Genomic DNA, 27893 nt, shown 5'->3' on the forward strand with positions numbered 1-27893 from the left:
GAACTGTATTTTACTTTAGTATTTGTACCAGTGGTCAGTTCACTTTTACTTGGCATAACTACAAATAACACAAGTATGTCAACATTTACATACTAAGAGCACTTTGTTAATACATATGGAGCAATACAAGATGGAGCACCATCTTTGTGAGACAGACTGTAAGCTACTGTTAATATCCACACTTAATGGATAAACAGATGGAAAAAGATTTAAACATAAAGACATAATAATGTCTTCGTACATGAAAGGATAATAGTCAGATGGACAGCACTCCCAATCAGCACCCAATAATAGACTTGATGTATACCACAACATTTGCTTTAGCTCAGGGGTCCCTTTATCTTGCAATAAATCTACCGCTCCTGCTGAAATATTGGGGTGCCTCAAGGCTCTAATCTAGGCCCGACCTAATCTTCTTATAAGAGCTTAAGTTAGAAAGATGCTCTCCCAGCTGTGCACATACATTCAGAGGGTGAAATAAACAGACTGGCAGTCAGATATATGTAGTTGTTTCGTTTTTCCCCTGAGGTACAGATCTCCCTGTTTTAAGAGTGCTGGGTATTCATTAACTACTGTACGGGTCTTGATGAGTGACCTTTTAATGTTTTCAATGCTTCAGCAGAAAACCAATCCCGGACAGACGAAAACGCATCTGCTAATATGCGTGTTGACCTACTAATAGCATACATCGCAAATATAGGGTATTTATATTCATTAGGGTTGAGAACGGGGTCTTATTCAAAACTTGTTCTATTTTTTTTCTATGAATTCTCGTTCTGCTAATGGCTTTTAGGCATGCATTCTTTTACCGATGCAGATAGTCGTGTACCAAAATACTCATGAAATGATGTCGCAACACTGCTACTGAATTTATAAAGCTAAACATACAACACAACTAGCATCTAGATTTCCAAACAATTGACTCTTTGACTCTCAATTGTTGCTGCCATGGTTTAGATCAGGGGTCTCCAACACGTCGCTCGCGAGCTAACAGTAGCTCGTGGCCTGATTGGAGGTAGCTCGCCAAGGGGCCGTTCACATGTCGCGTTTTTTGCGCGCTCGAGTTAATTCAAATGTAGGCACGCAGCAAGCGCATTTTTTCCAGGCGCAGCGAGATGAAAAAATCACAACTTTTCAGAATGAAATTGTCATGTGACAAGAACCTACCAATCAGCTTAACCCTTTCCGTAACAACATTGAAAGCTCAGTCAACATGAAGGATGGGGGAGCACCCAAACATTACGGGTGTTTTTCTCTTCTCCGTAAATAAATCTTGTAGCAGAGCTACAGCAAGCGTTTTTCGGTGGTGGAAATCCATTAGCTACTAAAACTTCTTTGTCGTTGTGGAGAGCGCAGTGCATGGTTGCATAGCAATGACAGACGCCACGGGAAAATCGGACCGAATTTTACTATTAATAATAAAAGATAAGCTAATGTGCATTGTAAATTGTCAGTAATTTATCTTTTTTGACTCATTCTTTTTATAAAAATGATTTAAAGGCTGAAATATGTGAGGTTTATCTTTTTATAAAACCTTTTTTGTCAAAACTTTATTTGAACTTGTACATGTTAAAGGAGAACTCCGGTCAATTTTAACATTGAGCTCATTTTTTTGTAAATTTGGAGTGCTGTCAGTACAGAGAACAACGACAAAAATCGGTATTGCCTACACCGTGTTATCCTCTTTTTAAAATTTGCACCCTGTTGACTTCAATGGGGCAAGTTTTAAACCTGCTTTTAGCCTCTTAACATCCTTGATGTGTCATTACAAGTGCACAGCCATGTGAGTGATTCTTTCAGATTCAACACGCGGTGAATCTGACTGCAGTAGATGTGAAAGATATGAATAAAAATGATGTTGTTTCAGCCAGCGCAAATACCTTTGTTTACATCCTGTTTTCGGTTGAAGTCCACAGTAGTTGATTGTCGAGTTCGGGCGCATGATCGTACATACTAAACCTATGCGCGTGAACTCGACAATCGAGCACTCCAAATTTACAAAAAAATTAGCTCAATGTTAAAATTGCCCGGAGTTCTCCTTTAATAGATTACATGTTTCAAGACACTCCTTTAAAATCTGGCCATCATTTTTAATGTTATTATTTGAATGTTTATGTAAACAAAAAGTGCATATTGATGCTAATTTTATTTGTTATTTGCTGGTTTTTATAGCAAAGTTTTTTTGCTGGTTATAATATGCAAAGTACAATTTTCTTTTAAAAAAAAATCTCTGATTCTGTTCTTTTCTCTGACATTATATAGGTGAATTAAGGGTGACATTATATAGGCCTACAAAAACTCTTTTAGGTCTAAAACAGTTTGGATAGTTGTTAATATGAGAGTTATGCGACATTATTTAAGAGATTTAAGTATTGTAACACATGAGTAGCTCTCGGCCACTTTCATTTTTAAAAAGTAGCTCTCAAATGAAAAAAGGTTGGAGACCCCTGGTTTAGATCAAGGCTTCATCTGAAGACCCCTAGAGCACTTTGAGACCCCATCAAAAACACGAGTCTTAAATGTGGTCAAGCTCCAGTTGTTTTACAAATTAGACACTTGTAAGGCCAAACGCCTGAAAGCCTCGCCCGTCAACACAAATTAAGGGATCACTACGCTGTTCACTCTGAATTACACAGCAACCCGAGGCCTAAAAAAATATCTTGTGATACAATTTTAAAGCAGAAATCCCAAAGAGTAAGTCTTAGCGCTTTGGGCAGACCAGATGTAGGGGATTATTCTTAATCTGCAAAATGGCCACACAACTTTAGCACTTCTTCTCCAGTTCATTTATCACTAACGTCGTATGGCAGTAAGACGCGGGAACCCAAGCACAGATTCACTACGAGATCCGCACTGCCGCATCCACACAAATAAAAACACACACATGCGTTCACACAAACCAGCACAATCTGCTGGCTCAGAATATGTGGCTTCATTAGCCGGTTTGAAATGATAAATAGTTTACTGTGCGTGGGGTGGGGGGGGGGAGGTCTGTCCCCGAGGCTGTCAAAAGCAGACTGTTCCACCAGTTCCACCGAGGCTATTAAAACAGCATCGCACTATAGTGTGAACTGCTTTTCTGAGCGAATAGGTGATGACATCCTGAGAAGGGGCCCTCTGTGTGTCTTTGAAACATTTCACGAGCATCTCCAAAGCAGATAACAGCGCCTCGCCAACAATCTGAGGAGTTACTGGCAGGTCAAAGCACTGCAACATGCTCATTATAGCCTGAGGTGAGTGATAAAAATAATTCTACTTCCTGCATAGGGTGAGAGAGGTAAACAAGGCAGGGGTAATGAATTAGCATTTGTAGCATTAATTAAAGTATTAAGTCAAATGAAAAAGAAACAATGATTTTCAAGCAGAGAAACTTCAAACTGAGAACTACACAAGTGCAGGTCAAGAAACAGCGCTCTTTGTATAAATATTGCAGGTTTTTTTTTTGTCTATCGGCACAGTGTGACGTTTACTGAAGGCATTTTCAGAGAAGCTGCTATACTCCGAGCTCTGCATCTTCTCGAAGGAAATAAGCGGGTGCCACAGAGAACAGAGGAAATAAACACTTCAATGGTATATATTGCTTCATGAAATTGCTGCCATGTGCTGTTAAAGTGGATCTGAAAACTTGGCCATCAATTTTTAATCATAATCCTCCTGCACTGACCCTAAACCTCCGTTCTTCAAACCGTAGATGACTTTGACTTGTGTGCGTGACTGTGGAAAGGTATGTCTGCTCTCTCTTGTAACGACTGAGACAAATCAGACACAATTATTTGTTATATTTAACAAATAATCTTTAAAACTCACTCTGGGATCTACGGACCCATCCCCCAACTAGGGCAAGAACCATGACTCCTCACTGATAAGAAGGTAAATTGCTCTAAAAAATGTGGTCACGTGGACAAAGCAGAGGTCATAGAAAAGACCCATAGCCCTTAAAACAGACTTTCCTGCATTCATTTATAGACAAACTGATCTATAAATGAACATGCACCCCAGGACACTGTGTGAATGATTTACTTATGTATTTTATGATAGAACCAACGGTCAATGAAACCTCAATTTTACCATGTTTGGTCTCTATAACCAAACATGGTTGGTACTTTGAAGTACTTTGAGGTACTTTGAAGATCGAAATGATTGTGTATATGATATGTCGATAGCTGCGCAACATATTAGTATTACAAGAATCTTTAATAGTTTCTTCATCAGTGACCAATCCAGCTGCACATGCAAGTGAGTACACTTGAGACACAGTCATAAATCCACCAACAGAGGAATTTCCCGCTTGAAAATTCCACCTTTTTCATAAGTCAAGCCAACCCAGAGGGGTGGAACCTTTCTCAGGCTTTATATGGCCTCTACACAAGCCCTTCCCTCTCTTGGCCTTCTCGGTACGTTCAGGTTGCTGTCCTGCATGGCCGCACCAAGCCCCAGGGCAGCAGGCCTTGACTCACAACCAGCCATGTGCTCATTCAGGAGAGAGAGGACTCTCTCAACCACAACAGAATCAAGGGCAACATCAGGAGTTTAGCACAATTTCTTCATTCAATGCAGAAGAAGTCAATCGCAACTCCAACCATCAACTCTTCCGACTTCCTCCCTTCTCCTGGTTGCTCTGCGTGGCCTCTCCGGCCCAGGGCCGGCAGGCCACAATCTGCACTCCAGCCATGTGCTCATGGAGAGAGAGAGAACTTTCAACCAGAACAGAGTCAAACAAACCATGCCAGTTCATCACCATTTCTTCATTCAACGCAGAAGTCGTCGATGGAGACTCATGGAACCATTAAAATCCTTCTTCAGGGATTTCACGAAATGCTTTCACTGCAAAGGCCATGCAAGTATACCTTTAACGAGGTGCTCTGAAAATAATAAGATGATGAATCTTTAGTTAAATGGATCTTTTCCATACTTCCATTTCCAGAGTCCGGTTTCATTCTGTCACTTATCATCTTACCCATGTATGTGTGGTTGTGTGTATGTGTGTTTATATTAGTTATGTTTGTGACTTAGTTAATAAAACTTGTGCACAATACGTATTTGGTTCTGATTCTCTGCTTGCAGCAAAGTTTATTTTACGATTTAGATTTTGACTACAGGCTCTTAGTAGTACTGTACAGTAAGAAAGACATTTCCCTTCCCTGGAAATGATCATTTCTTAGAATTAATAAACAATTAACATTTAGTGTTCACGGGACGAACAGGTTGATTGATTGTAATATTAATTTGACCAAATATTCATAATTATTACAAGTTATGATTGATTATTCATATTTATTTTGAGCTAATTTGCTACACTCTGTGGAAAATGTCTTGCCTTTTAAGCTATAGAAAAAAAAGCTCAAAATTGAGCTCTCTTTAATATCTTAATTGTTACAATATAAATAATTCACTAAAGACATTTATTCAAAAACACTATTTCCTTTAAGAATTAAACAAGTGTCTTTCCTTATGAGAGAGTCAATGAATCATTCACAGAATCAATTCATTCAAAACAGTTAATTCTGCCTTGGATTGTTTGGAAATATGTTGACGTAGCAATATTGTGTCTACAAAGTAGAGAACCAATGAGGTTCATTCTCATGTTACGCAGCACGTTTGAGCTTCAGCAAGAACCAATGAGGTTTGTTCTCACCCGTCAAGCAGGTTTGGCTGAGCTTCTGGTTATTTTCGCTGATCAATGTTTATAAGCATATATATATTATATATATATTATAAGCATATCATATAAAGCGATCGAGTCTCTTCAGAAAATTTGGACTAAACCGCTCAATTCATATGGATTAGTTTTACAATCTCTTTATAAACGTTTTGAAGCGTCAAAGGGGTAGTTGCTTAGCGGTCAATGGAGGGACAGAAATCTCTCAGATTCCATCAAAGAGATCCGAAGATGTTCCGAAGATGAACGGAAGTCTTACGGGTTTAGAAAGACATGAGGGTGAGTAATTAATGACAGAATTTTCATTCTTGGGTGAACTATCCCTTTAATACCAACTTTTTCTTTAATTAACCATTGTATAAAAACATTACCATACTCGCAATTGTGTGGCAAAATATTCACTGAGCTTAAGATATTACAGAAGAAACATCTGCATGAGCTACGCCAGAGCGACCTCTACGAAATAAACTTTGGGAGTGTACACATTATCTTCAAGTCAAAGTATACATTTACTGCTATATACAACAGAAAGTGTTTACAACTGTACTGTGTGTCCACTCAACTGACTGTTGACATGATTTAGCCTCAGCGTGTGGTGTGTGTGTGTGGCTTGTGTATGCGTAACTCTGCAGAGTGGCAAGCAGCAGTGACAGTGCCTTCTCTCTGCAGGCTTGCCTGTCAGTGCACTCCAAGGACAGGCAGCGATGTGTGCAGGCAGCGATTTGTCTTTCAGGCCTCTTCTGGGCTCCAGAGAGCTGCTTCTGCAGGGATGCCATAAGTCACCATTCACACTCTTCCTCTCCGCTCCCTAATGGCTGACACACAGAAGTCAGCTCGGGCTTTGCTCTGACACACTGGATCAAAACTGCAGGGGACAAAAGATCAGCCTGTACACACATAAACACACACACACATGGACCAACGGATGCCATTTGAGAGAAAGCAAATGCATGAGATGTAAAAGCAGGTCTCATTTGTTTGATGCCAACAGTGAGCAAACATATCTCAAAATGTTATTCACTTTATGTTTGAGAAGCAAGTGAAATGTTGTTTCGGATGTCTTGTGCACAAGAAGAATATGAGTTCTACATCTTTCAAGCAAAAAAAAAAAAAAAAATCCGGAGAATTGCATTTGTGACATTTAGTTTAGGAGTCTGAAATAAACAACATTCCCGAGGTGCTTTATATAATTTTACTGGAACATCACAACGGTTCTCGAGTGCTTTGTTTAGTGGAAACTAGAGAAAAATACAGTTTTCATACCATCTCAGCAATTTTTTAACAAAGATAAATTGGTAACACTTTACAATAAGGTCTCATTTGTTAACATTTGTTAATGTATAAACTAAAATAAACTAACAATGATACATATGTTACACTGTATTCATTCATCTTTGTTCATGTTAGTTCAAAGTGCTTTAACTAATATTAACAAATACAACTTTTGTAATTTTGTAACATTTTAACCTACAGGTTAATGTATTAGTAAATGTTGAAATTAACATTAACTAAGATTAACAAATGCTGTAGAAGTATTGTTCATTCTTAGTTTATGTTACCTAATGTAACTTCTTGTAAAGTGTTACCGATAAATTGAGTCATCTAATGTTGTTATTGTTTACTAAAACTAAAATGATTATAAATTGTTTTTGTTGATTGAAATAAAGATGAAATAAAATTAAATATGAATACTAGATGAAAAACTTAAACAAAAAAAATTGAATTTAGAAATGTTGCCTTGGCAACTAAAATAAAAGTTAAAGCTAAATAAACAAGTAATAAAAACTCAGTGAGTGTTTTAGCGCAATTTTCTCACCTCATGGGATCACAACACTAAGAGATAGTAAATCTTTTCCTGGATTTTTTTTTGTGCGTTCCCGAGATTAGACCTTCCTTAACATAATGCCGAAAACCCGAAGTCTCTAGGTGCTCTGGTTGAGGAGTAGATAGAAGTGCAAGATTGGTGCGCACAGACGCACAGAACAGAAATCATGAGTTAACAATCGCAATTTGTCCGGTGGAAAATTGCGTTAAAAACTAATGAATAATAAAGTCAAAAGCACTCAACAAAATTACTATTAAAATGAAAAGTGAAATAAATAAAGCAAATTCGAAATTACTTAAAAAATTCCATAATAGAATAAGCAATACTAAAATAACGCTGGTCATCTGGGGAAAACACAGCCGAATGGTTCTGATACCAATTCTTCTTCCTTTATACTTCACTGCCAGAAAAATTTGCTAAAAAATTCCCTTTAACTGGGCCAGTGCCATCAAAGGTACATCTAAGTGCCTTCCCTAGAGAAAAAACCCATACCAAAATGTATTTAAAATACATTTGTTTCAAGTATACAACAAATTCATTAACATACTTACTGACATATTCCTTGAGACTTACTGATATAAATATTATAATTAAACTTTATTTGGAGTACTTCTTTACTGCACATTTCCAAATTTGTAAGCCTAAAATGTGTTTCATATCACTATTAGTAAGGATAGTATGATCCCTGTGTAATACCAGTCTTTAAATGCAAGATATTTAAAGTGTACCTAAAGTATACTTGCAATAGTTATATAGAGTTACATATAGTCAATAAAGTATATCTTTAGTTCTGGATAACTCAAGTGCAATAAGTACAAAATTAGTTGTTCCAGTCTAACAGACTTTAAGCCAATTGTACCAATTTAATAATTGCAGGGTATTTATATTAAGTACATAAATATGTAAATGTATTTGTAGCATACTTAGCATAAAATAAATCTATTTCATTTCAATGATAAAATTCAGCCAATGAGAAAGAAAAAAGGAAATACTGTATCACTCAACGGAAGTCACAGCTTGAGGTAGTTAATAATGGTTACAGAGAGGCATTTTTCCCCAGAAAGCCATATTTAGAGCCTGCCAGGAAAAACTACTGGGAGAAAATGTCCCGCTGAAACAATTTGTGATACATTTCCATAAAACCTTACAGAATTGTAAGGGTCAGACAAAATGTTTTCAAGTTGCATTTTTAAAAATACAAACCAGAAGTAACAGAAGGATAACGTCAATCAAAAATGTTTTAAAATTCAGCGTATTATGCGCAGACATTCAATATCGAAGCTTTCACACACTTACGATCACCATCACGAGATGCACTTCGCTTTAAAATGGGGACCTTCAAGAATTAGCCGGTAATTTGAGCACAAAACCCTCTGAATGGCATGCGTTTTGAACCCTGGCATGTGCTGAGCATTTAAAATGACACAGCCTGTTAGGGCTTCACAGTGCAGAAACTAATTAGATTGTCCATAATGGATTCCATCTCACTTTATATGATGTGACTTGACAGCTGCCAAAGCTGTTGTGAAGTATGAAACTGTTTTTTTGTGTGTGTGTGTCTGAGTGTAATAATTCGGCCCTTCATTTCTGGCTTTCCACGTATGATGTATGATTCTAAAATCCCTGTTAGTCGATGGCCAGCTCTCCGCAGAGGTCAAATCCATTTGCGCCTCCTGCAGGTGGCATCACACCAGGACGACCCCGGGTCAGAGCGGCACCGAAAACAGCCTTTTAAAAGCCATCAGAAATCCCAAACCACATGCACAAACTCAAGGATGTTATGTCAACACAAATGCACAGTAAAAGTAAAAGGTGGGCTGGGGTGAAATAATGCCACTTGTTCCCCTAGTGGCTGAAGCACATGGTCCAGATTTTGGGCCATGGTGCTCATGATCAGATTGAACAGATTCTGGTGACATGAAGATACTATTTCTATTCAATTGCTTTGGTGATCTTTTGTCAGTTATAATTTAGAGTGTGATAGCACTTCTCTCTGTTTGGATTTTACTATGCCTCATATACACAACCAGACCAATCATTTCACAAGTGGGCCATTTAAAAGGTCTGTTTTGTTGGATGGTAAAAATCCTATTAATGGTCACAAAATGGTTTACTGAAAAGGCTTTATGGTTGCTAGGAAAGCAAAACAATGTTTCCACAACAAATTGTCAATGATGACCAGAGAAAACGAGAAAAGGCAATGCAGTACTAAGAAGGCACAAGTACTTCTCCTAGCAACTTGAATGAAGACCTGCAATCTCTCTCAAACTGTGAGCAAAGATTAGGTTTCAAATAGCGTCACCAATGGCAAAAAAATAAATAATCCTTTCCATATAACTATTTCACAGACAAGGCTTAAGCCTAGTCCAAGACTGAAATGCGTATTTGAGCTGTTTTAACGGAAAGCAACTTGCACTGACATATCATACCATTGTTTTGTCTGAAGATGTACACCAGCACGTTTATAAAAGCTACTTAAATGCCCTATTTGAACTTAGGCCTAATCCTGGCTTAATCTAAGCCCTGTCTGTGAAACCGGGCCAAAAGTTTTCAGATTGCTCCAGTTATTTTGCATGCAGAAAGTAGACCTGATGATACTGTATGTTTTCTGTCAAAGAAATCCTTTCCTGCCCTAAAGCCACCATACTGAGTGTTGCAAAATATACTGTATGTCTGCCCACAGGAACTTCTACAGCAATGTCTGCTAGCAGAAATAATTACTTCAAACAATAAAGCTTGAGTCATGTTTTGGTGAGATGTGATATGAGGGAGACATTAGTCTGATTCTTTTTCCTTCAGTCCAGTCAAATGAAGTTATTTTACTAGGTGTCACATTCCAAGTCACTTGATGTATGGTCAGTGTAAAGTTGGTCTGCACTGGGTTTTGGCCAGGTTTTAGTCTTAAGTTTACAAGAGGCTAAAATAGATGTAGTAGATCTGTAAATGCCTTGTTTCCTAGCCTCTATTGACAGCACAGGTTTGGGGAAGTTATGGAAAAACTTGACTGCGACACTACAGGGAATCTATAATAGCAGTCAGTGGGTGGTTGACAGAAAGCATGCAGCAGAGCAGGACCGTCGTAATGAGCAATGCATTAAATATAAAGGTCTGTGAGACATAATGCAGGGGAGAATGGCCATTAACATCCTTTCTATATGGCTTGAAGCAAAAAGGAGATGTCAGCGAAGCCCCAGATTTCCAAACGTAGAGCCCATCGTTACTGTTAAATCTACAGAAAACCATCTCCTCTTCAGTTTTTTTGAGAAAGAATTATTATATGATTGTTCTGCTCTCAAAAAAGAAAGGAAAATGGTGAGTTGTATTTGACGTTGAAAAACCACTTAGATCACTGATGTGAAACTACTAACTGCAGTGCAGTCAAAAAACGTATGTTGGCCTTTGTGCACACAATACATCAATAGTTTTTGTTCACACAATAAAATTACATCATATGCAAGTCAACAACCAGAGAAACAGAATGAAAGATCACATTCTGCACAATACTTTAAAACGAACCAAAGAGAGTACAAACGAGGACAAGGAAAGGACTGGGTGATTAAGCTAAACCAATTATATTTTAATATTTTTCTACCAATACTTGACAGTATTCTATATATCATAACTGTTGGCAGTTTCTGAGGCAGTAAGTGTATTGCATTATGTTTTTTATCAACTTACTAGTATTAAAGTTTACTGTAGTTATGTGGGCGCTCAGTTTTTTTCTCTAATTTTGGCCAAAATCTCATGTTTTTAAAGACAAGGCTCTTCACAGGCTATTTCAGACAGTATGACTCAATGACAAATGCAAGACTAAGAGTCTCTTCTTCACTCCTCGAATACATAAAACATTAGCCTTTTTATTTATATATTGTTTCTTGAGTAAAGAAAACACTACTAACACATATTCAAACCAGGTCTTTATTTACCCATACATTGCAAACAAGCAGAGACGGTCCAAAATGCTGTGTCTTTTGAATAATGACTCTGGATTCGAACTGTATAGATGTGATTCTTTACTTTCTTTTAAGCAACATTATACATACAACCCACAACAGGCACTACATTCACGACGGAGGAAGGTTTTACATTTTTTGCGGATCCAATGGAGTTGGATTTCTGGTTTCTGCCCTACAAAACATATGAAGAGTTCAGATGCAAAAGCCTCTAAGTTCCATCTGAAATTTTCTTCTGGAATGATCATTTTTATCAAGCTTGTATAGTTTAACTTCAGTAATTTCACTTAAATGGCAATGAAGATTACCTATTAATTGTCATTTAAGTGAAATTACTAAACTTAAATATACAAGCTTGATAAAAAAATGATCATTCTAGAAGAAAATTTCAGATAGCACTTAGAGGCTTTTGCATCTGAACTCTTCAATTCGAGCTCGAATCTGATCCGGAAAATGCAGATGACCAAGCTGATCGATCAAATTTGCCAGAACATATCAGATTGGTAAGGTTTTATTTTATTTATGTATTTTTTTATTTTTTTATTATAATGACTTAAACTGTCTTTTTACGTGTCGCGCCGCGATACGGGGGTGAGAACACTATGTAAACATAAAACCATGTCTGCATTTGTGATCGTAGAAACGACATACAGTACAAGCTCTACTCTATACTGCTCAAAATTCGCGTTTGAATAGTCAGTATTTCTTAAAATATGAAAACATACTTACAGGTTGTGTCTGAGAGTCAGAAGTGCCAGAATGTACTTGCAAGGATGGAATTGCCCCAGTTTTTAGAATCAGCCTTTGTGCACAGTCGGCCTTGTACTCTCGCAGGTTCAGGAAACAGTCCTACGAAAAATGTGCAGCACACAGTCGAATATTTTGGTTGTAGCCTACTGTTCCGGAACAGTGTTGTAAATAAAGCTTAACCACTGTTTTCTAATTGTGTCCTATTTTGGAAGGCCAAACAAAGTAGTTTGGCTTTCCCAACGAAAAACACAGCGTCTCCATGACATGGCGGCAGTAACAATAATACAGCGAGAATAAAAGTTACGCAACTCTGTTATGAAACTCTGCCCCCACAAACTGACGTAGATTTATGGGGGAGTGTTTAAACGGAAGGCGTGGCTGAGCCTTAACTTATACAAAGAATATATCTTTGGGTTTGAGACTTTGAGCTTTGTAACAGATCTTATACATGCACAAACAGCTACATTACACACTAAAGAAAAAGGAAAACAAGAAATCGCATCATATGACCCTTTTAAGGGCCAAAAAACGCACATTAACAACATTGCAATATTTACAATCTTCCTTAAATATACAATATATATTTCGTCCAGACCTAGACTAGGACACATTAGTGTTGTTGCCATGTCCCAGGTAGTGTAGCCCTAGATCCAGTTATGAGATCAGCCAATCTGGTGAGGGAACTATGGGAACCAGAGGTTGAAAAATGCACAAGGCTTCCGGGATTCACTGAGCTCAGAACAGCTGAGTCCTGTTTAATCTCCATCTCTCCTTTTTAAAACCACTCAGCTTCAAAATGGCCACCAAAGCGACGGGAATCAGAAAAGCTGAGGCATCCTGTCTTAAATCATTACTGCTCTGTTGCACTTAGTCTTAAAAAACTAGTGATCTCTCACATTAACTGCACTTCCCCTCGAGTGACTAAAACACCATCCAGTTTGTAAATCACACCAATTGACAAGCAGAAAACAAAATCTTCCTGTCCCGCACACTGCTGAATCCCTATAGGTGACAATTATATTAGTGTTTGTACATAAATCAACTGAAAAGACAAATGCACACTGATTTCCTGGCAGAAGTGATAGTGATAGAAGAAGAACAGTCATGATAATGGCCAATATAACTTCATTAACACACAGACCTACATATCAACCACAAGATGTTCTCAACATTTCACTTACGACTGCAAGCCATAATGTCATTATCATTTCATTTGCTGATAATATCAAGAAAACTAGTTTAACCACTGCATGAATACATCAACAGAACTGTCAGCGACAACTTTGCCCCAAGTGTCACTGGGACTAAAGCATGAACAGGAAGGCATAAACAGAAATGTAAATAGCAAAAGTAGGATTTGCAGTGATGGTCTCTACGAGGAGACAAGTGAGGCTGCGGTAAGAAATTGAGTCAAAATTAACTTAACACTTCAAGTGATCAAATTAAAATTCGATTTAAATATACTTAAATTAAAATATTAGTAAATACACACACACACACATACTGTACTGCCGACCAAAAAAAAGTTGATATTTGAATTTAAATAGGCAAATGCTTAAGAGTCTATGATTGGATCATAATTACAGTGATCATTATGTTTCTAGCATGTTATATGTTTGGGAACAGTTCTTCCAACCCTAAATGATGGAGTGTGTAGCTTTTTATTTCTTAAACAACCATGTAGGAAGACACATCATGGCCATATTTCAGGATGACAAACCAAGATTAATCAGGGTCAAATTGTGAAAGTCCAGAGTCCTTAAATTCATTAAAAGTCTTTGGGATGTGCTGGAGGAGACTACAATCCAAGATCTTGACCATACATATATATATATATACATAGTAAATGTATATAGTCACTTGACCTGCAGTCTTTTATTGACATTGATTAACATGTCAGCACTGGGAAACTGGTAAATGTTTCAGAAAGGTCAACACTACTAAAGGTCTCGGATGAATTTACCTGAAACATCCTGATAAAGGCGACAGATGCACATCCGCTCTGTGAAATCCTTGCAGACCATGTGCAGTATGATGAGTAAATGAATGTGCAGCTTTATCGCTTTATCTTTTGTCTGTGTTATCACAGTCTGTTATTGCTGCACAAAAGTGCAAGAGTGGAAGGCAGGCCACTCAAGGGTCAGTTTGAAGAGCAACAAAAAATTGCATGCTCTGACCTTCCCATACATTGAATAAATCTCTGCCAGCCATTGTCACATCCAAATCCCTCACACTGCCAGATTCAATCCACCTAGATCATAATCTGTCCACCCCAATTGGCTCCAACAGGAGATTCTGTCTCCGAATAACACAATCCACCACATTCAAAATCAGCTTTTATTCCCCCGGCAAAAAACAAAGAACTGACCGCCTTAAGCACTAATGCTTATTATGATTATCTTTCCTCTAATACATTGGACTAATAGGCTTTGTGGCTATAATTTTCACACTCCCCTGCTCATAATAATACAGCAAATGCCACTCAGTTTGTATTTATAACACCATATGCGGCTGTTTATTGGATTGGATAATGTGTAAAGTTATTCTATGCAATGTAGTATTTTGTATTTGTCTTATAGTGCATCATATTAACTTATTCAACATTGCTGTTTTATGGCTTTTGACTTCATAACAGCCACACTTTTTGAACAGAATTTAAACAGCTAAGCAACACACTGAATTATTATTGCAAAATATTAAATCAAGGGCCATTCATTATAAAAAAAAAAAAAATCTCACAAAACATAACTTGTTAGCTTTAAAACGCTAAAATAACTGAAATAGGGTTGTTAAATTATTAATATATTAAAAAATAAAATCCAAATTATAAAAAAAAAATATGTCCCATAGTAATGGTATGGTACTTTGGCATTGGCTATACTATAGAACTGAATAATTACTATACTCATTTTAAGGGTGAGCGATATGACCAAGTTCTTATTTCACGATATGAGAGATTTTATTTCAAGATAACGATACAGTATATATCACAATATAGTTATTTTGTTTTATTTGATCTCATTCCTGTTATAAAAAATAAGAAAAAATAAGAAAATTACAAAAAATAGGACAAATACAGTATAACAAAAATATGAATTAAATCATATTTAAAAGTTTTTCAGGTGCATTAGGTTTATTTAACGTGTAGTTAGAATTAGTACAGAAATGTAATAATCAAATGTAAAAACTTAAATACTGCATAGACTTCACTGTATGAATTAAATAGAAGTTTGTTCTTATTAAAGCTAAAAAAAGTCATTCAGTCAAGAGCTTATTTTCTCTTTTGTTTGATTCACATTAATGACACAGAGCAAGCAGATATATATTAGTATAGGCTGCTGTCACTTTAAGACCAAATGCTCGGATCCATTATACTGATACGCATCCGGTTTACACCCAACTGTTTACTTTCACTTGAGACATAACTGACTGCATTTACATGAATATTTCACACGATTGCCGTTTTGACATAATTGCTTGTGTATTCGACCATTCAAGCGCAATAAGACTTGAAAGAGAACTGTATTCATTCATTCATTCATTCAAACATTGTATACTGAGAGACGTGGCTTTCTGTGCACGCGCTTCAGCTGTGTGTCAGTCAGCGTGTGCACCGCATTGAGATCTTTTTCACTGCTTATTGTGCTTAACACTTGTTTACATCGATCACATCCCAAATTCGCAATTCGATATATATCGTCATACCACCCAGCCCAAACTCATTTACTATAGTATTCTATGGTACCTTGGTTTACCATAGTATTTTCTTGTTAGTTACAATTATATATATAAAATAATGCTTCCAAACTTTTGACATGTATAAATGCGATGGCACACATGCTCCAGACAAGTTGAGCTATGGTCCTTGTGGGAGATCCAGGTCTGCCTTCTGTTCCTGTTTCCCTTTTCTTCCCACAAATTCCCTGTCGCCTCTCTACCGCCTCTGTCAATAAAAATAGCACAATCCCCGAAAAATAAAAGCTGTAAAAACTGCTGACTCTTGAACACAACTGGTCAAGCAGCATCAGTTATATTGTGCTGCAGAATTATATTTGTTATAAAATCTTTTTCTGCTCTCCCTTGCACGTGCCTGCTTACACTAATCCATCCAAAAGATTCTCTCAAAGTCATTAAAGAATGCCCGCAAAATTTGTGCCCAACACAATTTGCATGCAGCAATTTCCAATTGGGAAAGTGAACAAGATGTTCAGCATGTTTTTACCCTGAAATACAAAGTCTGAAAAAGCGGTGCAACTGTTTAATGAATTCAATACAGTGGCTTTTGTGTTATTCAGGGTGACTAAAGATGGATGTAAGTCTTTTTAGGCAATCTCAAAAGCGGAGAAGAAATGTCAAACGCAAGATAAATACCAAAAGGTGTGTCTACAGTCCTGAATTAAATAAAGATGGCTTTTGCAAAATGTCAACAGATCTGACCCAGAGCAAATGAGATTGTTTACTTTTATACCTGGTCTTAAAAATCATTCCTTATTGTTGATGGTGAGAGGGAAGAGACACATCGGGGATCATCCGAAATATGTCAGAGGTTAAACCAGATAACATTCGCTCCATCACACTGAAAAAACGATCTATGACAGTTTGATATACAGACGCCATCTAGGAGAGCCATTGATGGCCTATAATTATACAACTACTCTTAGAGCGAGCCCCTCGCCTGTGGGACTCCATATATCAGAATTCATACGCGCCCAAATAGCCCCACGATCCTGTGATGGATATCCAGCACAGATAACAGCAGAGAAGGGAAAGCCATATATCTGTTGGGACTTTATAGCTTTCACATCCATCCACTGTCAATGTGCTACAACCAAGGCCAGAAGACTTTATTATGCATACAGGAAGGCTTGACGAGGAATGAGGTACGGCTGAAAGGATAGGGTTGAAATTCTGATAGCATTTCAGGCCATGATAAACACTGAAACACCAAAAAGATGGAAAGTGGATGGATATTAAAAGGGCATTTTTTGAATTCAAGCCACAGTTGATTGATTTAAACCCTTTTTTTTTTTCCTGGATCAAACATAAAAAGCCATATGTTATTGTGAGGGAAGATAAACAGCTTTAAGCAGGGTTTTGTCCTTAATACGAGCTGAAAACGCACATGGGAAATGGGAAGCGTTTTAAGCTATATGTCTACATTAATACGGATACATTTGAAAAAGCATTTTTTTCTCTACGTTTTGGCCTTTCAACCACACTAAGACTGCATTTAAGTCCTGCGAACACTGAGCTTTTTGAAGACGCTATCCAAAGTGGATAATTAAAAAAATGCTGTTTTAGTGGTGTAGTGTGGACAGAGGCATTCGAAAATGTTGCCAAAGATTATGTTATGAATGTTGCTTTGTACAATCCTCACATTACATTCCTACAAAGAAGACAGAAAATGTACTTCCTTTTGCTATCCTGCGTGAAAACATGAGAGCAACTGAATTTTAGGAATACATGGAATGGTGATTGAGTGCGACCTGGACATACCAGTTAGAGGCGGGATATTTTGCTAATAAAATGATTGCGCCAAAAGAATATTGTGAGAGCTTCATTACGTCTGTTCTCTCAGTATCATCTCAGTGAGCTTTTACTACGTTTTACACATGTAGAGTAACATGATTTAAGCAAGGCCGTTTCCATGTCTTGAACATTGGGGGGACCCTTTTTTGTGTGTGTGTGTGTGGGGGGGGGGTGCAAAAAATATGTGCAAAAATATGCACATATTCACTCTTGTTAGTATGTCTAATATGTCAAAAATATGTCACATTCAGTTATGAATGACATCATTTAAATGGCGACATTAGCCTACATTAAAAAAGTTGAGCAGTTTGCATCACTTTATGTTACTCTGGGTCAAATAAAACGGTTGTCAAATATGAAATGTTTAGCTTATATCTTACCACACACGCACTCTTTCACTGTAAAAACTAAAAGCGTTGAAACTCACACTCATCTTCAGTGAACATTAAGCCCCGCCTTCTTTGATCTGATTGGCCATCATTGTGCAATTGACAAACACGTCTACAATAACCCGGACAGATATGAAAATCTGAGTTTAGATAGATTTGAATTTTCATTTCACAAACGCTCTCCATCCACAATAGTGTTTTCAAGCATTTTCCAAAAGTTTCTCATCTACACTGAAACGTCGGAAAATGCTAAATTCAATTTATAGTGCATGCGTAAACCCTCATAAAAGCTCACTGAGATGATACAGATAGAACAAGACATATTCAAGTCATCATGCAATTCTTCTGGCAGGATAATTTTATTTAGCAAAATATCTCACCTTTCACTAATGCCTCCAGGTCCCACTGGTCGCACTTGGGGCAAATATATTGGCCAATTTAGCGATATCCAATTATTGGGGAGGACTTGTCCCCTAACTGCCTATGGGGGTTACGGTCCTGGATTTAAGTATTTTCTGACATTTCATTGCGGATGAGAAACTTTTGGAAAGTGAAACTTTTTTAAATTAATGTGGACATAGTTTTAAAGGTCTGTTCACACCAAGGACAACCATAACGATAAAGATATAGTTTTAAAAATCTTTCTACATTTAAAAGAATAGCAGAGTCCAGACCACAACTATAACGGTAATGGCACAGAGAAACAATATCAATGGAATCACTTTCACAACTTTTTTTTTTTCCAGCTGATGAATGATAAAAACCTTGACAGCCAATCAGAATCCATCCTGCTTTAAAGCGGCAGATGACAATATCAGCAGCGCATGCTAATAAACAGAATGTTGTCATGTGTTGGTGTAGAGTAGACACTAATATAGTTATCATCATAGTTATCTATCTTAGTGTGGCAAGCCTTTAGAGTTGTCGCAGCTGTACTGGGGCATACTTATTAAGCTAGGGGACACACTAGGTATCCAGTGTTTTATCCTGTAGACACATAATGGCTATGTTCAGTCAAGCGGTTACAGCTTTCATTACAGAACAGAAGGCTTCCAGGTTTTTGGAAGAATGTTTAATTGGCAGCGCCGTGTTTGACAAGCATCCCGAAGAAATGAATTTCAGCCCACATGTTTGGACTTCCCATCCCCATTGTGTCCAGCACACAATTGGTAAACATCTCTCACATTGTCTTTGTTTGGCCGTGTAGAATTGCTGTGTGCACGATGGGAGATTGCAGGACAGAAAGCAGACAACTGCTGGGCATGACTTCTCAGATTCTCTAAAGATTAACTCAAGAGATAAAGTATTTGGGTTTCCTCCACATCTACACTTCATCCTGATGAAAAGCTACCCAGGCTGTCAGCAAGTCTGTTCAATTTGCAAATCCTAATAGCTACTACAACTTAAGCTGCTTGACACATTTGAGAGGGAAATGAATTGATAAAACTCTATTTAACTTTAGGTGGCTGCTATCATCCTGTGCTGAGATGAAGTCTTCAAGTTACTGTATGATGGCCACGGCTCATTTTTTCAGCTGTACAGGATGGCAAATTTTTCTTACAGTCTTTGAAATCGTCAATCCCTCCAGCCTCTTACAGTTAAATGGCCTTTAAGTCAAAAGGCTGACAAGCAAATCAATTACCTGGTCTGAAGAACAATTCACAGATGTTTTAGCCTGCAGTTTCCAGGGTTAAAAATACAGTAGCAGCTTAAAGAAACAGACAGTTCACTCAAGAACGGAAATTCTGTCATTCTTTACTCGTCTCCATGACGTTCCAAACCAGAACGAGAAGGAAAGGACAAGTTTGGCAGGATGTTCACAGTATTCTTTCTCATTCAAAGACAGTGAATGGTGAACAGGGGCTGTCAAGCTCCAAAAATGACAAGATGGAAACATAAAAATTCATAAAATCTTTATGAAAAACAGTGGTCCATCAAACTGTGCACTATAAGTCATCTGAAGACATAGGATAAATTATCTCTAATCCATTTCAAACCTCATTTGTGTAATGTGAATATGTGAGGATTCTGATTGGCTGTCAATGTTTTAATCTTCATCAGCTGAAAAAATCATTCTGAAAGTGATTCCCATGATATCGTTCCTCTGTGTTGTTATCGTTATATTTTTTTAGCGATACCATAGAAGAACCATTTTTGCTTCCCTAAAGAACCTTTCAGTGAACAGTTCTTAATATAACCATAACAAAGAGCCTTTTAATAATCTGAAGAACCCTTTTCCCCTATAAAAAACACTTTGTACAATGGTAAGGCTCCATGGATGTTAAAGGTTCCTTAAGGAACCATAGATGACAATAAAGAACCTTTACTTTTAAGAGTGCACCTTCTTATTAAAATTATGGTTATCATTATAGTTATCGGCCTTAGTGTGAATGGCCCTTTTTATTATAGTGCACAATTTGTGTGGGATATTTTTATGGCCCTTTTGACCATTTACTTTCATTACATGAAAAATAGCAATTTCAACTCCTAAATAAGAAAGAAAATCATTTTGGTTTGGAAAGACATGAAGGCCAGTAAATAACAACAGGAAAGGAGTTCACTGCAGCTGTTTTTTTCCAGCATGTGTGATCGTGTGTGTCAGCAGGGGTGGACTTTAAAGCACGAGAGGGCCGACAGTGAAGAAATCCCCAGCATTTGAGGAACAAGGAGCTAATGAGTCCATCTGAACATACAATAATGTTACTGTGACTTGTGTAGCCTTTACCTAACACACACAGCATACATCACATTGCTAAAGGAAAAGCAAAACGTGCAAATCCTTCTTTTACCTGTACGCCTGTCTAACAAGACCCTTAAGCCTATTTTTAACTCGCTTTTACAGCTGCACAACGGGCCAGGGGTTTCACCTACTATACTCAACTGGGGGAAAAAAATCAAGGCACAAAGAGCAGCATGAGAAATTACAAATCGTGTCCATCAAATTCTGAACGCTCCAGCACAGCAGGTGAACCGTTTTATCCGTCCCATGAGATCCCACCCCTCCCCTCTCACTCCCGCTCCCAAACAAATATTTTATTAATAAACATCAGTCAGAAATGGATGGCAGATGAATTCACGTTGATTAATTAACAACCCCTAAAATAACTTACACAGCACTACAGCAAACAAGCCCAGGCAGTTTGATAAACTGGCACGACACTTTTGGTTGTGCAGCGTGATAAAAATGACTCAGTTTCACAAGACAGGCAAATGAAGAACTGCCATTAAAACAAGCGGCTCGTGTTGATGTTGATGCTTCAAAAGCAGGGCTTGACATATTCCTGAAAGGGCATTGTATTATGCACACTTCACCCCCCCGCTGAGAGAAGGTTAGAGGATGCCACGTGAGGATGATAGCAGTAATAAACAGCTGTTACAACCGTGATCCCACCCTTAAACCTCTATAATCAGGATTGCTATAAACAGCGTGTTATGCACATTTCCCCCTAAATGCTCACAGCAGATTACAGTTGCTGTGAAATGCAGGCAACAGCGAGAGCTTTGAAAAGGACAGAGAGAGATAAAGAAATCAAAGATGCAACACCCTTCTGCATGCCGATCTGTGATGTGCTCTCTCTCTGCAGTGAATGCATGAACTTCCACCAGTCATGAGTGAAATGTTCTGGCAGACATGCAGTCGCTCATTCATGGAGGGGCTGAGCTTAATCCCGGAGTTCTGTGTGAGCTGCATAATAGAAACAAATGTATTCCCTCGTGTACAGAGGGCATGGAGAGAGGTATCATCTGACACACTGACTATATCACTCTAAATGCTTGAGAGATAAAGGGGCTTATTCTTTACTGCCAATAAACTTATATTAAGCCCATTAATCTGTCAATATTTTGGTATTATCAGCATCCACTGGCGATTAACAGAAGCGGTTGCATATTGGTTACAAAATTTACCAACAGCCTTGTCAATTGATTTTCTGCTTTTAGTGATTCTTAGTAAATACTGTGTGAAGCAAGTACTCCTTTGAATTCATCTACTTTTGTAAATTGTATTTGTTGTCACAAAATTGTACTGCATACTGTTTGTCAGCACTAGTACAGACCACTTGGTTCTCTAGATATAAATATCTAATATATATATATATATATATATATATATATATATATATATATATATATATTAGTACTTTACATTTTGGGCAAAATTATATATATATATATATATATATATATATATATATATATATACACACACACACACACACACACAGTAAGGCAATTATAAATAAGGTGCACACACAAAAAAATCCTTCAATAATATATATTCATGTATTATTTAAAGTTATTATTTTTAAATCTCTTTCAAGGCAACACTGTCTGATCCAAAACAATTACTTAGAAGACAAAATAGTCAAGATGACAAATAGCCTATTGAAATTTCTCAAATGATATTTATTTAAACAAATAGTTTATTCTACAATGTCCATGTATTTGGGATTTGTTAACAGCGGCATGCGTTTCAAAATATTCAGCTCCGAATAATATCCCTCTGTTTTTTTAGTTTTTTTTTTTATTGGTTATAAAAAACGAAATGTGACGTGCATTTGATTATATTCATAATTTTTAACCTGCCTGAGCATCATAAATGCATCGACACAGGTCTAATAGCTTTCATGATGCGCGTGCAACATACCTGCGATTTATGCTGCTGACCATCCTCGAGTTCTGAAACACTGTTCATGATTTTCCATCGATCATTTACCATTCTCTGGAATCCTTACCATCCGAGAGTTGTTTTCATAGGCATGAGGAGAGAACGGGACTGTCAGTCTTAAATTCCAGCATCCAAGAAAGAGAAAAATGAAACAGCACAATAGTCTATGGGAACTAAAACTACTTCACAAAACGATCCGCACAAACCTACTGAGAACCGGGGCACATAACTAGAGATCCACACTCATTTTGTAAAAGAAAAATATACGTACTTCAAGGGACTTGACCCTCACCCCAAAAAGAAACAAAACCAGAAAATGCAGTCCGAAAGCAGATCCGATCTCCTCAACGCTCTCAAATACTGAGGCGAAGGTGTGACGGTTTGCGGATGATGCGTTCCGTTAGTTGGCAGGTATTCCTCCTCAGATATGAAACTTTCCCTACCCAGTCAGTGAGAAACAAAAAAACGCGGGTTTAGATAATAAAACAAAGTTATGCAAAATAACTGTATGTTAAGCATCCGTTTGGTCTGCTTCATTCCTGTGGTGTGATAACACGCTCCTGAGATCAGCCCCCCCTTTCTTGTGCTTACAACGCGTCTGCTAGTGATGTCCGATCCGTGAACGAATCGTTCTTCTGAGTCGGATCTTTTCGATGAATCATTTGAACCGGTTCATTAAACCGGTCTCACGCACGAGACAAGTCAATTAAAAAAAAAAATCCAGTTAAGAGCTGTACTGTAAATGAGTAATGTTCATTGTACGTATAGCCTACGTTTTATGAATTTATAGCTAATGGTTGCTACAAACTCAATTTACATATTAAATTACAATAAACACAATTATTAATTATATAACGCAAAGCATTATTCAGTGTGTTGACAATTTCCACTGAAACAAGAGGACAGGCGGGACATATGGAACAGCTCCTCCCTTTATAAAAAAATAGCCAATAGTGTTTAGTTTATATATCACAGCGTGGCCAGAGCCGTTGAGCTCGGTAATGCCGCAGTTTCCTCCTAATCTCAAGCCATTTCTCCACCTAATCTCCTCCATATCACTTTAAAATGCATTCTGTGCAGAATTAAAATGGGTCCGATATGTTTTCTAATATGTGCCGTCGAGCGTCCGGAGCAGACGGTGTGCGAGCAGACAGTTTGAGTGACACTAATGTGAAACCAGACTTCATTCGCTCTAATGGAAAGCTTATTTACACTGTCTGAATCATTTCTTACCCACTATATAGTGCATTATATGCCATTCACCATTAAAGAATAGAAAATAGTAATTGTGTGAACAAGAGATTTTAGCCGCAGTCTATTTGGGAGCGGGATGTCACGCTTCAGATTCTACAAAGCATGTGATTGGACAGGAAATCTGATGAGAAGCTGAAGTGTAGAATGATGTCATCAAAATCATCGATCCATGTTGGCGGAAGTGTGAGACTAAGTTTTGACATCTTATATCTTCTGAATGTGAATTTTATCATTGTTTTGGAGCACACTAGCTTATAGATAACAGAAAGTCTAACATATTCATACTAAAAGCCAAAAAACTAAAAAGAAAAAAAATTCATGGGGACTTTGACAGAAAATTTAACAGTCAGTCAGCACCTTTAACTCAATTTGTTAGCGATCGCATAGTTACCTACATAGCGCAGCTGATTGGTTGCTGTGGCATCAGCAGCCAATGAGCTTGCAGGTCATCATTCAAATACTTAGCATTGTTTGTTGTTAGCAGTCTGCAGCACACTTCAGAAACCCTCCACCTTCCCCAGCTCCACCTGTTTAGATCTGCTACGGGGGTTATTTCATGTGTGTTATATGTGCAGCAGCAGCATGTCTTACTTGTCATTGAATTTTGTCATTGTTTTGGAGCACACTAGCTTATAGATAACAGAAAGTCTAACGTATTCATACTAAAAGCCAAAAAACTAAAACATTTATTTCATGCACACAAAATGTAACATTATCAGATATTGCCATAACATTAACTTGACATGAAGAAAAGCAAAGTGCACCTGAAATTATACAGGTTTGATCAAAATAGACCCTGGATGATCATCTTACCAGAAAGAGATAAGACCAGAGAGAAGTACACACAAACTAGCGCGACTGCGAAATCTATCCCACTAAAGACGACTATGGAAAGCGTATCGTGGTCAAACTTAAAATGCAAATGCAATTGCAATTTTTTTCGACTTTATCAATTGTGTACACACAACGTGTGACATCATTCAGCTGCTTAAAAATATAACAGCATATTTGCAGTTGCCTTTTTTCTTATACTGTAGCTATGGATAAAACCTCTAGGATACAGTCTCTGATTAATAAAGTGTTCACTGTTCTGGAACAGAATGCTCACATGTACTTGTCTGACCCATGTATTTTACAGCTACACACCATTTCATGTCATTGAGATTTACAGATGTAGAGTACAGATGTGACTGTATCATCCAAAAAAACAAAAACAATCTGAGGGTTATTTTGAGGTCATTGTGTTCTGCTGTTGTTTATCAAAAAAGCAGCATCTCTGTTTAAAAAAAGAGTTTGTTTAAAGTCAGTGCAACTGCACATCCACACTGTTTTTATACAGTTATCACAATCTTTAGTCACCATGAAACAAAAATTGACAATTCTTATTTTAAGGGAATATTGCAGTATTTATTATAAAAGATTTATCCATGCACATTTTTTTTTTTTTTTTCATGTGCCCTTGTAATCTTTAATCAAAATAACTTCCCCTCCCTCTTGCAGCGACTTGTTTACTGGCGTGAGGGCGGGACAACCTGTCACTCACATGCGATCACAGCAATAGAGTGCTGATGCATTTAAGCATTTAAGCACTTCCGGTTCAATTGTCCCAAAGTCAATGGGTTTTTGGTTAAATAGCTGAAATAAGATCATTGGTGAGCACAAGCTCAAGATAATTTTACGTTTTATTTTACGACATAAAAGACACCAGTATTACCCCACTCATGATTTATGTTACGTGTCTTGAAAAATGCGGTTGCTAACAAGTGGCTAAATGGGACTACAGAGGGTGTCAGGGACATTAAACATCATCAGTCGAACAGGTAAGAGCAATGCTTTTAGCAATGCTCATTGTGCTTTTAATTGCCCTCTTACAAATTACTCCAAAATTGCAGTGAAAATGTTTTTTAGATAAAAACTGAAAGAGTTGTTGGAAGCTTAGTGGTGGTGACGTTGAAATCGTGATACTGTGGTGTAGTTCATTTATAGCTTTTTACTTCTGCCGATTGTATTTAGGCTTCAAAATTCGTAAAGTTGTGTTAATTTATGAAAATTATCTTGGTGGACAAAATGTGTAAGCATCATAAACTTTAGTTGATCACAGTGCTTTTTTTTTTTTTTTTTTTTTTTTGCGATAATCCAAAAGCCTATGGAAAAATCCTATTGGGTTTTTGTCGAGGGAACCATGAGTGAACTTCCGGGTTGGCCTACAAATTTAAGTCATTCCTCCACCACTCTAGCAAATCACAATCCAATAATCCAATTAATTACCCATGGACAAAATCTAGTCCCGCCCTAAAAAAAATTCTAGCTCGAGAAGCCGTTTCACTCTGGTTTAATACAAAGTTCTGTCATGAAACTCTAGATGGCGCAGGCAGGTCCTTAAAGGTGCAGTATGTAATATTGACAGCTGGTGGTTGAAATAGGTACTGCAATCCAAATTCAAAATATTGGAAAGAGTTGTTTCCCCCGCCCATTCCTCCTCAGACTTGACGCTCATGCGGGTTTCCAGATTGAGGACACGCAACACGAGGACCGAGCGCAGTTGACGAGTTGCTTTATCCGCGTTTTAATATGCTCCTGTTCATAGAGATTTTTAGATGGATACTGAGGCTTTTTAGGTCGAGTAGAATCTGCAATCTTTGACCCAGTTTGTTTGCTGGCTTCCATGGATGCAATACGCTGTGTTTTCCGCCAACTGGCAACCCGGGGTGTCAGAATACTATTACGGTGCCTTGGCAGTGAGCGGAATCACACAGAACCAAAACAAAAACAGACATTCCAGCACAGAACGCACATTTCAATGTAAAATATTTTTAGTTTTTCAGAGAAACGACTATGTAATCTTAGAATGTTTCCTAAATATCTGCAAACATATTATGGTATTTTTATTATTTAGACAGTCAAGTACAGTCAGAACCTTTAACTCAATTTGTTAGCAATCACATCATTACCTAAATAGCGCAGCTGATTGGTTGCTGTGGCATCAGCAGCCAATGAGCTTGCACGTCATCATTTAAATACTTGCCATTGTTTGCTGTTAGCAGTCTGCAGCGCACTTCAGAAACCCTCCACCTTCTCCAGCTCCACCTGTATAGATCTATATGTCACAATAGGGGGAAAAAATACTATCGTAACATCTGTTTGATGCCGACTTTAAACAATATTTTTGCAATTCTCTCCTACCACAGTACCACAGTGCTTTGTAAGGGTATTAAGAATGGTGTGAGTCAGTATGACAATGTTACCAGTACGGAGTTAACAGACAAGCCTCCAAAATGCAACTTGTTTGGATGTCCTTAACAGGCAGGTTTGCTTGAGAAATTCACTTCAGGTAGTTTAAAAACTGAGAGCAACTATTCTGTCAGCTGGTAAACAAGCTGCCATTTGTGCTGTGAAAACTATGCCAGGAGGTGTGCAGAAAACTCAGTTTGTCCTTCCTTTGCACTGCAGCTACAGTAAGTATGCACCCATGAGCTTTCCAAAAACAGTTTTCAGCTATTTGAACTATTGAATTTTCAGTCAAACAGAATTGTAAACAGCTAAAACATCCTATAAACTATCCTCTAACTATAATAATAGTGACATGGTCCAGAAATGTTTATGTTGCCTGTATTATAATCATTCACCCTCAACGGGAGGAGTTAAGGCCCGTTCGCACCAAGGATTATAATTATAACGATAAAGACATGGTTAGAAAAAATCATTCTGAATATAAAAGAATAGCAAAGTCCACACCACAACTTCAACGATAATGGTACAGAGAAACGATAATCATTGGAATCACTTCAGAATCACTTTTTTCCAGTTGATGAGCATAAAAATATTGACAGCCAATCAGAATCTATCCAGCATTTAAAGTGGCAGATTG

The 27893-nt window shown here is 37.6% G+C and overlaps 1 protein-coding gene across 4 annotated transcripts in view; it reads right to left on the bottom strand.

Moving 5' to 3' along the window:
- The window catches only part of fibcd1a (fibrinogen C domain containing 1a), a 158687-nt gene that overhangs the window by 91350 nt on the left and 39444 nt on the right, over positions 1-27893 (bottom strand). The window contains exons 1-3 of one of the 4 annotated variants that reach the window (XM_079897230.1): positions 23043-23384; positions 22751-22833; positions 12167-12286 (exon numbers count right to left, since the gene is read on the bottom strand). The exons of 1 other annotated variant lie outside the window; for it this stretch is intronic. In XM_079897230.1, coding sequence (XP_079753356.1) covers positions 12167-12286; positions 22751-22822 — 192 coding nt within the window. In that variant the 5' untranslated portion in view covers positions 22823-22833; positions 23043-23384. Of the gene's footprint in view, positions 1-12166; positions 12287-22750; positions 23401-27893 lie in introns of those variants that run through there. 2 more of the 4 variants (XM_079897231.1, XM_079897232.1) reach the window with 2 other exon arrangements.

This window comes from Squalius cephalus (genome assembly GCF_949319135.1).
Source record: "Squalius cephalus genome assembly, chromosome: 16".
NCBI lineage: Eukaryota > Metazoa > Chordata > Actinopteri > Cypriniformes > Leuciscidae > Squalius > Squalius cephalus.